Source organism: Pelodiscus sinensis, chromosome 3 (assembly GCF_052426305.1).
Source record: "Pelodiscus sinensis isolate ZL-2025 chromosome 3, ASM5242630v1, whole genome shotgun sequence".
In the NCBI taxonomy this organism is placed as follows: domain Eukaryota; kingdom Metazoa; phylum Chordata; order Testudines; family Trionychidae; genus Pelodiscus; species Pelodiscus sinensis.
Window position 1 is genome coordinate 73,552,554 of NC_143054.1, and position 12,765 is coordinate 73,565,318.

A 12,765-nucleotide genomic window follows, 5' to 3' on the forward strand; every position below is an offset into this window, starting at 1 on the left:
GCTGCCTGGGAGTGGGGCTGGCAGTGAACTAGCCATTAGCCCCATTCCTAGGAACTATCAAATAATTATATAATCACTAAATTTTGATGCGGTTACACGATTATTCAATTAAGCGATACCTAACATCCCTAATGCCAACTGGACGGGGACAACTACATCCAGTGACTTACAATACAGGCTAATATCACTCTGGGTATGTCTACACTACCCCCTAGTTCGAACTAGGGGGGTAATGTATGCATACCGAACTTGCTAATGAAGCCCGGGATTTGAATTTCCCGGGCTTCATTTGCATAAAGCCGGCGCCGCCATTTTTAAAAGCCGGCTAGTGCGAACCCCGTGCCCAGCGGCTACACGTGGCACGAACTATCTAGTCCGTGCCGCGCGGCTACACGCGGCACGGACTAGATAGTTCGTGCCGCGTGTAGCCGTGCGGCACGGGGTTCGCACTAGCCGGCTTTTAAAAATGGCGGCGCCGGCTTTATGCTAATGAAGCCCGGGAAATTCAAATCCCGGGCTTCATTAGCAAGTTCGGTATGCATACATTGCCCCCCTAGTTCGAACTAGGGGGGTAGTGTAGACATACCCTCTGAGGCGTAGAAAGAGTTGTATCCTGTGTAAGTGTGTCGTATTGTCAGCATATATTCAATTTGTGATTCACTAAGTGTAGTATGTTACACTTGTCTTGATTCAATTTCATCTTGCTGAATTCAGACCGATTCACCAGTTTCTCAAGGTCATTTGGAATTCTAATCCTGTCCTTCAAATAGCTAGCAACACCTCCTAGCTTGGTGTCATTCACAAATTTTATAAGCATGCTTTCCTATTTCATTATCCAAATCATTAATGAAAATATCAACTAACAGACTCAGAACAAACTCCTATAAAATGCCACTAGATACATCTTCCCAGTTTGACAGCAAACCTGTAATAACTATTCTGAGCATGATTGCTCCCACCCACAAGACTTGTACCCTGTGAAGAGAGGAAATTAGGTTGGTTTTGCATTATTTATTCTTGACAAATCTGTATTAACTATTATCCACTAGGTACTTCCAAGCTGACTGTTTAAAATAATTTGTTCCAGTATTTTTTTTCCTGGTATCAAAGTTGGCTGACAGGTCCATAATTGCCTGAGTCCTCTTTCTTCCACCTTTTAGAGGAAGGTACAATGTTTGCCCTTGTTGAGTCCTCTGAAACTTCATTTGTGCTCCATAAGTTCTCAAAGATAATTGCTAAAGATTCCAGCTAGCTCCTTCAAGTACCTTATGGGGAATTTCATTAGGCCCTGCTGACCTAATACTTCTAATTTATCTACACATTTCTTTAATCTGTCCTCTCCCTAGTCTGGTTTTTGTTCCTTCTTTCCTTAGGAGGAATATTCTAGAAGACAGGAAGACTGGTCATGGGCCAATATTCAAAAAAGGAAAGGACGATTACCCACACCTGGAGGCTTTATGTTAATTGTAGGTAAAGAGACTAAGGGTATATCTACACAGCAAAGTTATTTCGGAATAACGGCTGTTATTCTAGAATAACTATGTGAGCAACTACACAGCCATTCCGTTATTTTGAAATAATTTTGAAACAATGGGCGGCTTTATTCCAAAATCTGTAAACATCATCCTACAAAAAATAATGCATATTCATGAATACCTATTTTGAAATAAGGTATGCATAGACCCTCCACTTCTGCTATTTTGAAATAGCCCCTTATCAAGGCCATTCTAAGTTACTCCTCCCCAGTGCCTTCTGGTGCTCTAAACAGAGATAGCACGTCTACATTAGGGAAGCCTCAAAATGGCTTTCCTGCAGTGTAGATGTGCTATTTTGAAATAAGCTATTTAGGAGTAACTATTCTAGAATAGCTTATTTCGAAAAAATGGCAGAAGGAGAAGCAGCAACTGGAATGAGATGAGTAGCGGTGAAGAGGATGGGGAAGAAGGAGTTAAGTTTATGGGATATAGGCAGAAAAGTCTACACACTTTCATGACCAACAGCCTCCCCTCCAGAACCTACAAGAGAACCCTCATTCAGCACATGGACAAAGATGGTCCACAGAAATATAACTTACAACTGCCATCAGTCACTTCATTAACTTAAATGGCAGTTTTTTACGTGGTGAATCTCATGATTCTAGACTTGCTGATAGCCTATATGGATGTAAGTATGATGTCACATAATAGAATTTCAGTAGGGGGGAGGTTCAGTTGTCTTCATTAGAAATCTAGGAAATTTATGTTTTAAGGATATGCTCACTCTGGAAAATTTAAAAATCCTGTTTTTTTCCTGGGGGAAAAAACCCCATAGAAATCACTGTCTATCATCTAAATAAATAAATAAATAAATAAATACACACACACACACACACACACACACACACACACACACGGATCATCAAGGGAATCAGCCAGGGAGCCTGCTTACCTGCCTTTTATAAGTATACTCCTAATAAAAGTTGAAAAAATAAATGTTCTAAGTGGTATTAATACAATAAAGACAAGCTATTGGGGTAGAATAACATTCACCCAAAAGCATGATCTTTGACATTTTTCTTTACTACAACTAAAACTACAAACGCTGTCTATTTAGTAGTCTCATGTGATTATTATGAGCTAATAGTTTTTCCAAGTGTAGAAAACAAGAAGCTGATTTAGCATACTTATTCTGAGGATATACTTGGACAAAACCAATATAAAAACAAGTGCTTAATATTGCAGGAATGCAGACAAGGGTTTTTTTTTTTATTAATGAGATATTCATTTGGGATTTTTAGTATAAACCAGGATTTTTTTAACTCATGCTCAAAGGATTTGGGAGGCACTAAGCAGAAAATAATTTTGACTGCTATTCTGAACAACTGCTTAAATATCTTTAATCACATTGCAAGTCCCAAGTATTTTTGATAGAAAATAACATGGTAAGAAAGTTGAAAAGCAACATAAACAACTGTGTTTTCCCCTCATTTTAAAAATTACTTCAAAGTTCATTTTATTGATTTTGCTCTTTTGGACACAAGACATATTAAGTTTAGGGTGAATACAGGGTATATATTAGGATTTTTGCAAGCTTTGTAATATTGTGTGTTATATTACATACGGTGAGTATTCATTCTAAAATATTTATGTGCTAGAGTAGACTGCCAAGAGAGACTTAGATTTGTCTTCAGTTGTATCAAAGCTGTCTAAAAAATTAATCTTCATTTTTGGGAGACAAAAAAAGAGACAAGTTTGTTTAACAAAAATATTTTGACCAAATCTAGGTACAGTACTATGTTTTCAATTTTATTAAATTATTGACAGAATTTTATAATCTTGTTCATTTTATGTACATAACTTCTGATTTCTTGGAGAGGGAGATCACAAGCTCTCAAATGCTATTCCCACTGTTTAGCTAAGAACTACTGTAACTTGCAGTATGTCTTTGTGAGGGATCTAACTCACTCAGTAGAAAAAGTGTCAACAAGCCATCAACATCTCTAGATAATAACAACCAGATATTGCAAAATATGCATCACCGATTCAGAAAACAGTTCAAGTATTTTAAACTAATACGATAAAATATTATAGAGCTGTAGAAATTTTGATTAAAAGGTTTAAACATTTTGATTTTACATCTGTGTTATGCTGAAAACTACATAATTTTAAACATCAAAGCTACAAATTAGTTTCAAAGAACTCTTTTGATGTTATACACACAGTGTATCAGCAGTGCTCAAAGCAATTTTGCCACTAAAAAAGTTTAGTAAAGTCAATTTAAATCACTTGCAAAAACATTCTTCAAAAATTGAAAAAGTGCAAAATGTGCATTAATGAGTTGTTCAATCTACCAAAGGTAAGGTTATGTCAGCAATACTATTGTACACATTTTTTTCAGTTGTTGCAAGATCATAGGTTTGGTGCTTGAAACAGAAGGGCTCTCCCAAAATGGACAGAAGCCTCTTCTACAACCTCTTTAATCTAAGGTGCGATTTAGGGCAAAGCTCCTACCATCTTTGGTAGCAGCTCTGGCAACTCAGCTTTGGATGATTCATATTGGTGGACTGGCACAAAGAAGTTAAAGCACAGAAAGGGATCTGCCCTAACATGCATGACTTCAAAAGAAATATCTATTGCATTATTTTTAAATTATAATTTAACATTCTTACACACACATTTATATATATATATATATATATATATATATATAAATTTTCAAGGGCCCTTTAATTTTGTGCACGTCTCAATTCCTGAATACCCAAGAGTAGACTGTGTACTTAGATACTTACATTTCTAAGTTAACTCATTGGAAGCCTCCTCATCATTAGATCCAAGTTGTCTCAAGTTTGGCAACAAAAATCAGTGAACACTTCTGACAACTTCTTTCTTGAGGCTATAACACTGAATGTGCCTTGCTGCCCCCCATGTGCTTAATCCCCTGCCTCCCCCTAAAACTCCATTTTTTGAAAATGGCTATAGCTACACAGGTAACATGTACGAAGTAATACATATTGCAGAATGACTAAAAGGGAAATTCTAGCACATTTTCTTCCTTAAGACCTCAGAGTAAAATCACACCAAATATATAACGCACCTTATTAGTCAATATTTTAAAACAAGTTTTGGTATAAATCGGTAAATAGTTATCAATATTTTGAGTTATAAACCCAATATTCAGAGCTATTATCAGCAAGAATTTCTTCATGTTCTAGGACACAATATATATTTTATTCCATAGGTAATTATTATTTCAACAATAAAAATAGCAGATTTTGTTTATCTCCATGTGTAAAATGGATGTTTTTAAAAAGAGTGTTGAACTTTCAATTCTTATTTATGAGCATAGCACAACTATTGATCAATCAAAACACTGGAGTATTTTAATCTACCATCTTCAGTCATACTGAACAGCATCTTAGTCAATGACAAAACATGATGAAAGGTGGCAGAACATGGCTTGTTACAATTCGTTATGAGTAATGGGCAAACATGTCCCATTCGGTTATTTTATAAAGATAAATCAGGTGATTGCTAACATGCTTTTTTTTAAAAAGAGGCATAATTTTAAAAACAATCCTTTGATATATCAAGTTAGTAACCTTAAGCTACAAAAAAGGGTTTCTATCTGCAATTTTTGTGAAGGAAATTGTGGGTGAGACAGGATCTTTCCTATATGGGTCATTCTAAATGCTCAAGTATTGTAAACTTTATGACCCAGGGGGTGCCTGATTATCAGATATGCCAGACTATTGGAAGGGGGGGCTATGAGGGGTCTGGGGTGGGGGCACTGCGGGACCAATCCGGCAGCACCCCAGCTGCTCTGCTCCAGGCGTCCCCAAGTCAGCCACTGCTGAAACTGACCAGCGGCTGACTCCGGGAAGCCCAGGGCAGAGCAGCTGGGTTGCTGCCGGGTTGGTCCCACAGCGCCAAGGGGCAGCGCTACAGGACCAACCCAGCACCCCAGCTGCTCTGCCCCAGGCACCCCACGTCAGCCGCTGCTGAAACTGACCAGAGGCTGACTCGGGGAAGCCCGGGGCAGAGCAGCTCCAATTGTCCGGCTGCCTGGAGCACTTCTGGGTTCCAGCTGGTTCCGGACTAGCAGGAGTGACAGACCACTGGATGCCAGACAACTGGGCTACGTCTACATTGGCCCCTTTTCCGGAAGGGGCATGGTAATTTTTGAAATAGCAATAGCGAAATGCGCGGGGGATTTAAATATCCCCCGCGGCGTTTAAATAAAAATGTCCGCCGCTTTTTTCCGGCTTTTAGAAAAGCCGGAAAAGAGCATCTACACTGGCCCCGATCCTCCGGAAAAAGCACCCTTTTCCGGAGGATCTTATTCCTACTTTGGGCGCTTTTTCCGGAGGATCGGGGCCAGTGTAGACGCTCTTTTCCGGCTTTTCTAAAAGCCGGAAAAAAGCGGCGGACATTTTTATTTAAATGCCGCGGGGGATATTTAAATCCCCCGCGCATTTCGCTATTGCGATTTCAAAAATTACCATGCCCCTTCCGGAAAAGGGGCCAATGTAGACGAGCCCCTGGAGTTTTACTGTACTTTAATTTATGATGATAGACTTAGTTCATCAAATCCGACATCTGCAACTGCAGGCAGAGTAGCAAACATTTATTTTTGTATGAAGATGTGAGCATTTCTTGATCATGTTCAAAGGACCTTAGGTAGATTTCATAGTACCAGTCACTATTCAGATCTGCCTCTTAAGCTCTCAGTTTGAAGCACAAGGAAAGCAACAGCAAAGGGATACAACAAAGATACTACAGGAACACACCCCAAGTTACAAACATCCTACTTACAAAGATCCACCCATGAAAACAAAAGCTCACCTGTAGCCTCAGGGGATTAGGCAAAAAGCACAGAGGGCAGGGAGCAGCCGGATTGCTGGCCAAAGAATGTTGGAAGAGCGGGGGATGGCTCCACAGCCGGTGGCTGTAGAGAAGAGTTACTTTGAAAGGGAAACCCACACATCTTTCTAGCCACCAGTTGAACAGATGCTCTCTAGAGTGCTTCAGCCCATGTTTGCACCACTTGCCACCTCCTGGTCATCTGCAGATGGTCGCAGCCCACTAGGGTATGGGGGAAGTGACTGGGCACTTCTGGACCTAGCGCTCAGCCTACAGGGGCAAGGATGTCCGAGGGGATGCTACAGAAGCTGGTGCAGAGCCCATGGCAGGGGGATGGACAGGGATATCCAGAAGTCCCCTTCAGAATATCCGCTTACCTTCTCATCCTTCTCTAATTAAATCAGCTTTTCCTCAAGTAGAAATAAACTATTTTTACTATTTGTCAGTGTAAATATACAATATTTCAGTTACATTATGCAATAAATAAGCTTTTGTGGGCTAGCCTAGGACTCTGACCACCACTTATAGCATTGTTTCAATGGAAAAAAATGTGTTCTTAGTTCTAAACAACTGATTTACCAATTAACTTTTGCAACAAAACCCATTAGTAAATTGGAGACCTCCTGTACACGACTGAAACATCCAATCATAAGTCATAGTGCCCATGCATACTCATATGTGGAACACACATAAAGAGCAGCTCTCCATGAAGAACCAGTCACTATTTAATTTGTAGGATTGGCAGCAAGGCACTGCTGTTTAAGGCTGCACTGCTGGTGGTATTCCAGAGCGATTGTAGGATGTCATCTAGTTTCTTAATCAAACAACATTGAGTAAGACAGGGTCCTAGCAAGGAGACATTTTCAATGGAAGGAAGAAGTCAGATTGACTTCACATCACTCAAAAATAGGTCAGCTTGTTAGAGATATCAAGATTCTGCTGAATGAGAAGTAGATGTTTGTCCTGGGCAGACACTAATAGCTGTCATCATCACAATCCAGCATTTGGGTCCAAAACTGGGGCCTTTGTTCATCCAGGAAGATTAAATTTAAATAAATACATACATAAAGCTTTCAGTTCTCAGTAATATTGAAAAGTCAAGTTTCTCAGTTTGCCTTCAAAACACTCTACGGGTATGTCTACACTACAAAGTTAATTCGAACTAAGGGACGTTAGTTCGAATTAACGTTGATAGGCGCTACACTAGCGCTCCGCTAGTTCGAACTTAATTCCAACTAGCGGAGCGCTTAGTTCGAACTAGGTAAACCTCAGTCTACGAGGACTAAGCCTAGTTCGAACTTACTAGTTCGAATTAAGGGGTGTGTAGCCCCTTAATTCGAACTAGTGGGAGGCTAGCCCTCCCCAGCTTTCCCTGGTGGCCACTCTGGCCAACATCAGGGAAACTCTACTGCCCCCCTCCCAGCCCCGGACCCCTTAAAGGGGCACGGGCTGGCTACGGTGCCCGTGCCAGGTGCAAGCCTGCCAGCACCCAGCTAGCAGACCCTGCACCTGGCACGGCTCGAGCCAGCCACCCGATGCCCCCCAGACCTCCCCCTCTTCCCGGGACCAGGCTGGCGGCTCCCGGGAGCTTGCCCGGACCCGCAACAGGCAGGCACCCACCTGGTCTAGTGCGGACATCGTGGACCTTGTACACAACCTCCGCACTAGGCACAGGAAAGTGGCCGTCTAGGGCAGGAGAGCTGCCAGCCTGGCCACCCAGGTACAGGTGTGCATGAAAATCAAGGTGGTCCACTGAAACCCCCGACCCTGAGCCCTGAGCTTAGAATGGCCATCCTGGGTCAGACCAAAGGTCCATCTAGACCAGTAGCCTGTCTGCCGACAGCGGCCAACCCTAGGAACCCTGGAGGGGATGGACCGAAGACAGTGACCAAGCCATTTGTCTCGTGCCACCCCTCTCCAGCCTTCCACAAACTTTGGGCAGGGACACCACTTCTACCAACTGGATAATACCACTTCATGGACCCAACCTCCATCACTTTATCTCACTTCTCTTTAAACTCTGTTCTAGTGCTAGCCTTCACAGCCTCCTGCAGCAAGGAGTTCCACAGGTTGACTCTTTGCTTTGTAAAGAACAACTTTCTGTTACTAGTTTGAAGCCTGCTACCCATTCCTTTCCTTTGGTGTCCTCTAGTCCTTCTGTTATGGGAACTAATGAAGAACTTTTCTTGATGCACCCTCTCCACCCCACTCATGCTTTTATAGACCTCTATCCTATCCCCCCCTCAGTCTCCTCTTTTCTAAACTGAAAAGTCCCAGTCTCTTTAGCCTCTCTTCATATGGGACCTCTTCCAAACCTCTGATCATTTTAGTTGCCCTCCCCTCTCCCATCCTCTCTCTTCCCCTCTCCCACCTCCTTTTCTCAGTCTCCCCCAGTTTTGTTCAATAAAGAGAGATTTTATTTTTGACCACACGTTTTCTTTATTTAGTACATCAGAAAGGGGGGCTAGGGAAGGGTAAGTGGAAGGAGGTGAGGAGTGGGAGGAGCCCCCGATGGGGAGGACTGGGGTGGCTCTGTGGGCTTCTGGGGGTGGATGCTCTCCTGCAGCCCCCCAATTGCCCCCTCTCCCCAGATGGCAGCCTGCGGCAAGTGCAGCCGGGCTGATGGCCGAGTGCTGTGATGTGCCCAGTGTGGGTACTCCGGGCAATCCAAGCCAGGACTGCTTTGCAAGTGGGGCACCCCTGAGAACTGTCTGTCCGGGGTGGGAGTCGGGTCCCTTTAAGCACAGCCCCCGGCTAGCCTGAGGCAGCAGCTCCACGCTCTAAGTCCTCATCTGATGCCCTGCCGGCACTGCTTCCAGCCATCCTTAAGTCTGGTTCAGGGTCCACTTAATGTGGACATGCTAGTTCGAATTAGCAAAATGCTAATTCGAGCTAGTTTTTTAGTCTGGATCTGTTAGTTCGAATTAGCTTAGTTCGAATTAACTAATTCGAACTAAGTTAGTTTGAATTAGCGCTGTAGTGTAGACATACCCTCCATCATGTACAACGTTATCAAATGAAGCAGTTGAGACACGTTACTGGGCACTCACAAAAACAAATCTTTAGATTCAGCCTCCTCCCAGGACAAATATTTGAATTGGAACTTCCATAGCTGAATATGCTAATGTTTGTTCCACTTCAGGATCCAGCAGGAAACCTGCCTGACATCTGGTTATCTGGATTTGTGGGCTTAGTATTACTCACTGGGATTACAAAAGTGCAATGACAAATATAAGGGACTTCAGCTGGTCTTTCCTTGGTTTGCTGTGTGGTCTGACAGGGAAGGAGGAACATGCTGTGGGAATAAATGAGTACCCCCTCATTTACTCTAAGATAGGCTGTACTCATTCCACACAACTATCATTATTCACCTGAGGGAAAATGAGTTAGAGATAGCAAAAGGGTTAATTTGTACCATCAGAACAGAGTTCTCATCCTCACTTCAGCTTTCTTCTCCTTCTTGGATTTGTCCTTGTGGTAATTGGCCAATTTGGTCTTGGTAAAAGAAATGTCACAGGAGAAATATTCATATAAATTTTGCAAAAAAAAAAAAAATACGTGACTATTGGCAATATTTATTTTCAGCAAAAAAGAGTGGCACACACAAAAATCAGCAAGGGGATTGTAAAAAACAAAAAATTAAGTTGGTGACCATAGGTATAGAAATGGCCTTAGGAAAGTTAAATTTGTGCCATGTGCACTTGTGGATCATAAAACAGACTGGCATTGACAAGAATGAATATCAAATTGAAAAAGGTACAAAAGGTCAAATGTTACTAAGATGGAACAGTGAAGCTCTGTGAATCCTGAGATACAAAGTCACTAGCAAGAAGCGTTATGGATCATTAACTAAAATAGAGATCAGTTGACTTGGGAACATCTGAAAGATGCTATTAAAGAAGCTTCAGATAAATAATTAGAAAAACGCAGAATAACAAATGTAATCATTGTTCTGATGGATGAAACAACGAAGGAAAAAGCTCACAATAAGAACAGAAAGACGAGGAATACTGAAGATGAATAAAATGATTAACAATAAATGCAAATTTGTAAAGTCTAAATGGATTAATTAGAAATTCAAAGTTGAACAGCTGGACAAAGAACTAATCAAGTGAGATGTCAAATAAAAGAGAAGGACAAATATGGACAATACTTTAAAGATCCTAAACGGTAATAATAAGAGATGGTGAGACAACATAAAAAAATGTAATGGTGAAGTGCCAAAAAGCTTTCAACTAGAGATCAATAAAGTAACTCTGCCAATAATAGGTGAAGAAATTATGCTAGCAATAAAAAGAGTTCTGAATAGAAAAGCACTAGGTTCTATTGGAATACCAGTTGAACTGTTAAAAACCCTAGAGGATAAAGGCTTGAAAGGATTGTTAGAGGTAACAAAGATGATGTCTGAGACAAGCAAATTGCCGTAACACTTTACAACTTCACCCTGTGCCCAAATGTATCATAAAAAGGATAAATAGGAGTTCCATTTTATCTTCTTTATTTTATTCATTACTTTATCATGTCCTTTTCTATTAATTTCTTCTCTAAATTGAACAATCCTAAATTTCAAATCTCTCATATGGAGGCTTGTCCGATGGCTCTAATCATATTCATTGTCCACCTCTGAATACCTTGTATTTGTAGTGCGCATCTCAAGAATCTTGTATTTTTCTATGCTCTCCATTCCCTCCTACATTCCATGCTGATATTTAGAAAATACCAGATTATTACATAAGATTATGCTTTTATTATTGCTTTACATAAACTTTTCTAGCAGCACTATGATCTTCCTTATTTTCAGTCTACTACTTTTCAGTCATTCTTTGCCACAAATGGTAGCATATCAACAGATTTTGGTTTCTACTGAAAAATCCCAACAACATCTACATTAATATTAATATTTCCAGCTGAAGTAAAATACTAATAATTCATTAATGAAACATTAAGTCTTAAAATAGTCATTTTCACATATAATTCCCTTTGATTAGTAATGAAAAGCAGTACACATAAAATTTAAATCATATTTTTTTTTTACATCCCTTCCCTGTCATTTAATGTATGAGAGGTCAGATTGCTAGAAAAAAAATGAAATATATACCTGATTCCCTTGCATTGTACCATTTATTACAACTAACCAAATTACATGCTGCCAAAGTACCATGAGTAACATTTTAGAATACTTGATTTCTTACTCTGAATTCTGTTTATTCCTGAATTATTTCTGAAAGTCAACCTGAAGATTTTTACTCTTACCTGACGTAAGGTGCGTGCCACTAAACTCTCCAGTACTGGTCCTCTGTCTTCATGCAAAAGATGAACTTCATCAAGAATAAGGAGCTTCACAAGTTGAGAGAGCGCTACATCCCCAACGCTCTTTCTTGTCACTACATCCCATTTCTCTGGAGTGGTGACGAGCATCTGGAAAGAAGAAGAATCTTAAGCATCCACAAAAGGAAAACTCATGCCAACTACATCAAAGAAACTATTTTATCAAACTAACACTGCAGGTAAAAATTTCAAAACCATTTAAGTGACTTAGGAGACCACAGTTATACACACTGCTGCAATTAAACCCCAGGGCTGGCCAATGCCAGCTGACTACGGTTTGCGTAGCTCAGGCTTACGAGCTGTTTAACTGAGGTGCAGATGTTCAGGCTCTGATACCCTCACCTCTCATAGGGTCCCAGAAGCTAGGTTCCAGTCCCAGCACAAATATCTATACCACAAAAATTAAGCAGCCCTTTAGCCAAAGCTGTGCAAGCTCAAATCATCTAGCACAGGCATTTAACTGCAGCACAGACATACTATTATATCTTTTGGTGAAACTTTGGGTAATAGAAATGTAGCCGTGATAGTCTGGTGTAGCTGAAGCAAATTGCAGGACTATGTAGCACTTTAAAGACTAACAAGATGGTTTATTAGATGATGAGCTTTCGTGGGCCAGACCCACTTCCTCAGATCAAATAGTGGAAGAAAATAGTCACAACCATATATACCAAAGGATACAATTAAAAAAAATGAACACATATATAAAATAAAATAAAAGCATGCTTCCACAAATTGTGGCTCCTCTAGGAGATCCAGACATTTCTTCAGGAGCTCTAACCAGGGACTAAAGATAAGTTTTTCCAAAACCAGCTTATTGTTTATTCATGCAAAGTTACATAACAGCATAGAAAAAGTGGAGAGAGAGAGAGAGAGAGAGTGTGTGTGTGTGTGTGTGTCCACACACATCCTCTCCCCCATCTTACCTGAAATTAGGTGATTTCTGTTTAGCCTAAATACATCAATCTTTAGGATAGAAGAGAGACAGCCCTGTTTCTTATCGTGTATCTGTCACGATACCCTGTTTCTCTCCCCATCCCTACTCCTGAGCAGCTGCTGACTCATACACCCTTTCTTTCTCCAAAGGGAAACTTCAAAGTGT

The 12,765-nt window shown here is 40.8% G+C and overlaps 1 protein-coding gene across 2 annotated transcripts in view; it reads right to left on the bottom strand.

Moving 5' to 3' along the window:
- ASCC3 (activating signal cointegrator 1 complex subunit 3) overlaps nucleotides 1–12,765 on the bottom strand; it is a 410,940-nt gene that overhangs the window by 253,686 nt on the left and 144,489 nt on the right. For both annotated transcript variants that reach the window (XM_006118439.3, XM_075923934.2), the window contains exon 11: nucleotides 11,592–11,756. In XM_006118439.3, coding sequence (XP_006118501.3) covers nucleotides 11,592–11,756 — 165 coding nt within the window. The remainder of the gene's footprint in view (nucleotides 1–11,591; nucleotides 11,757–12,765) is intronic.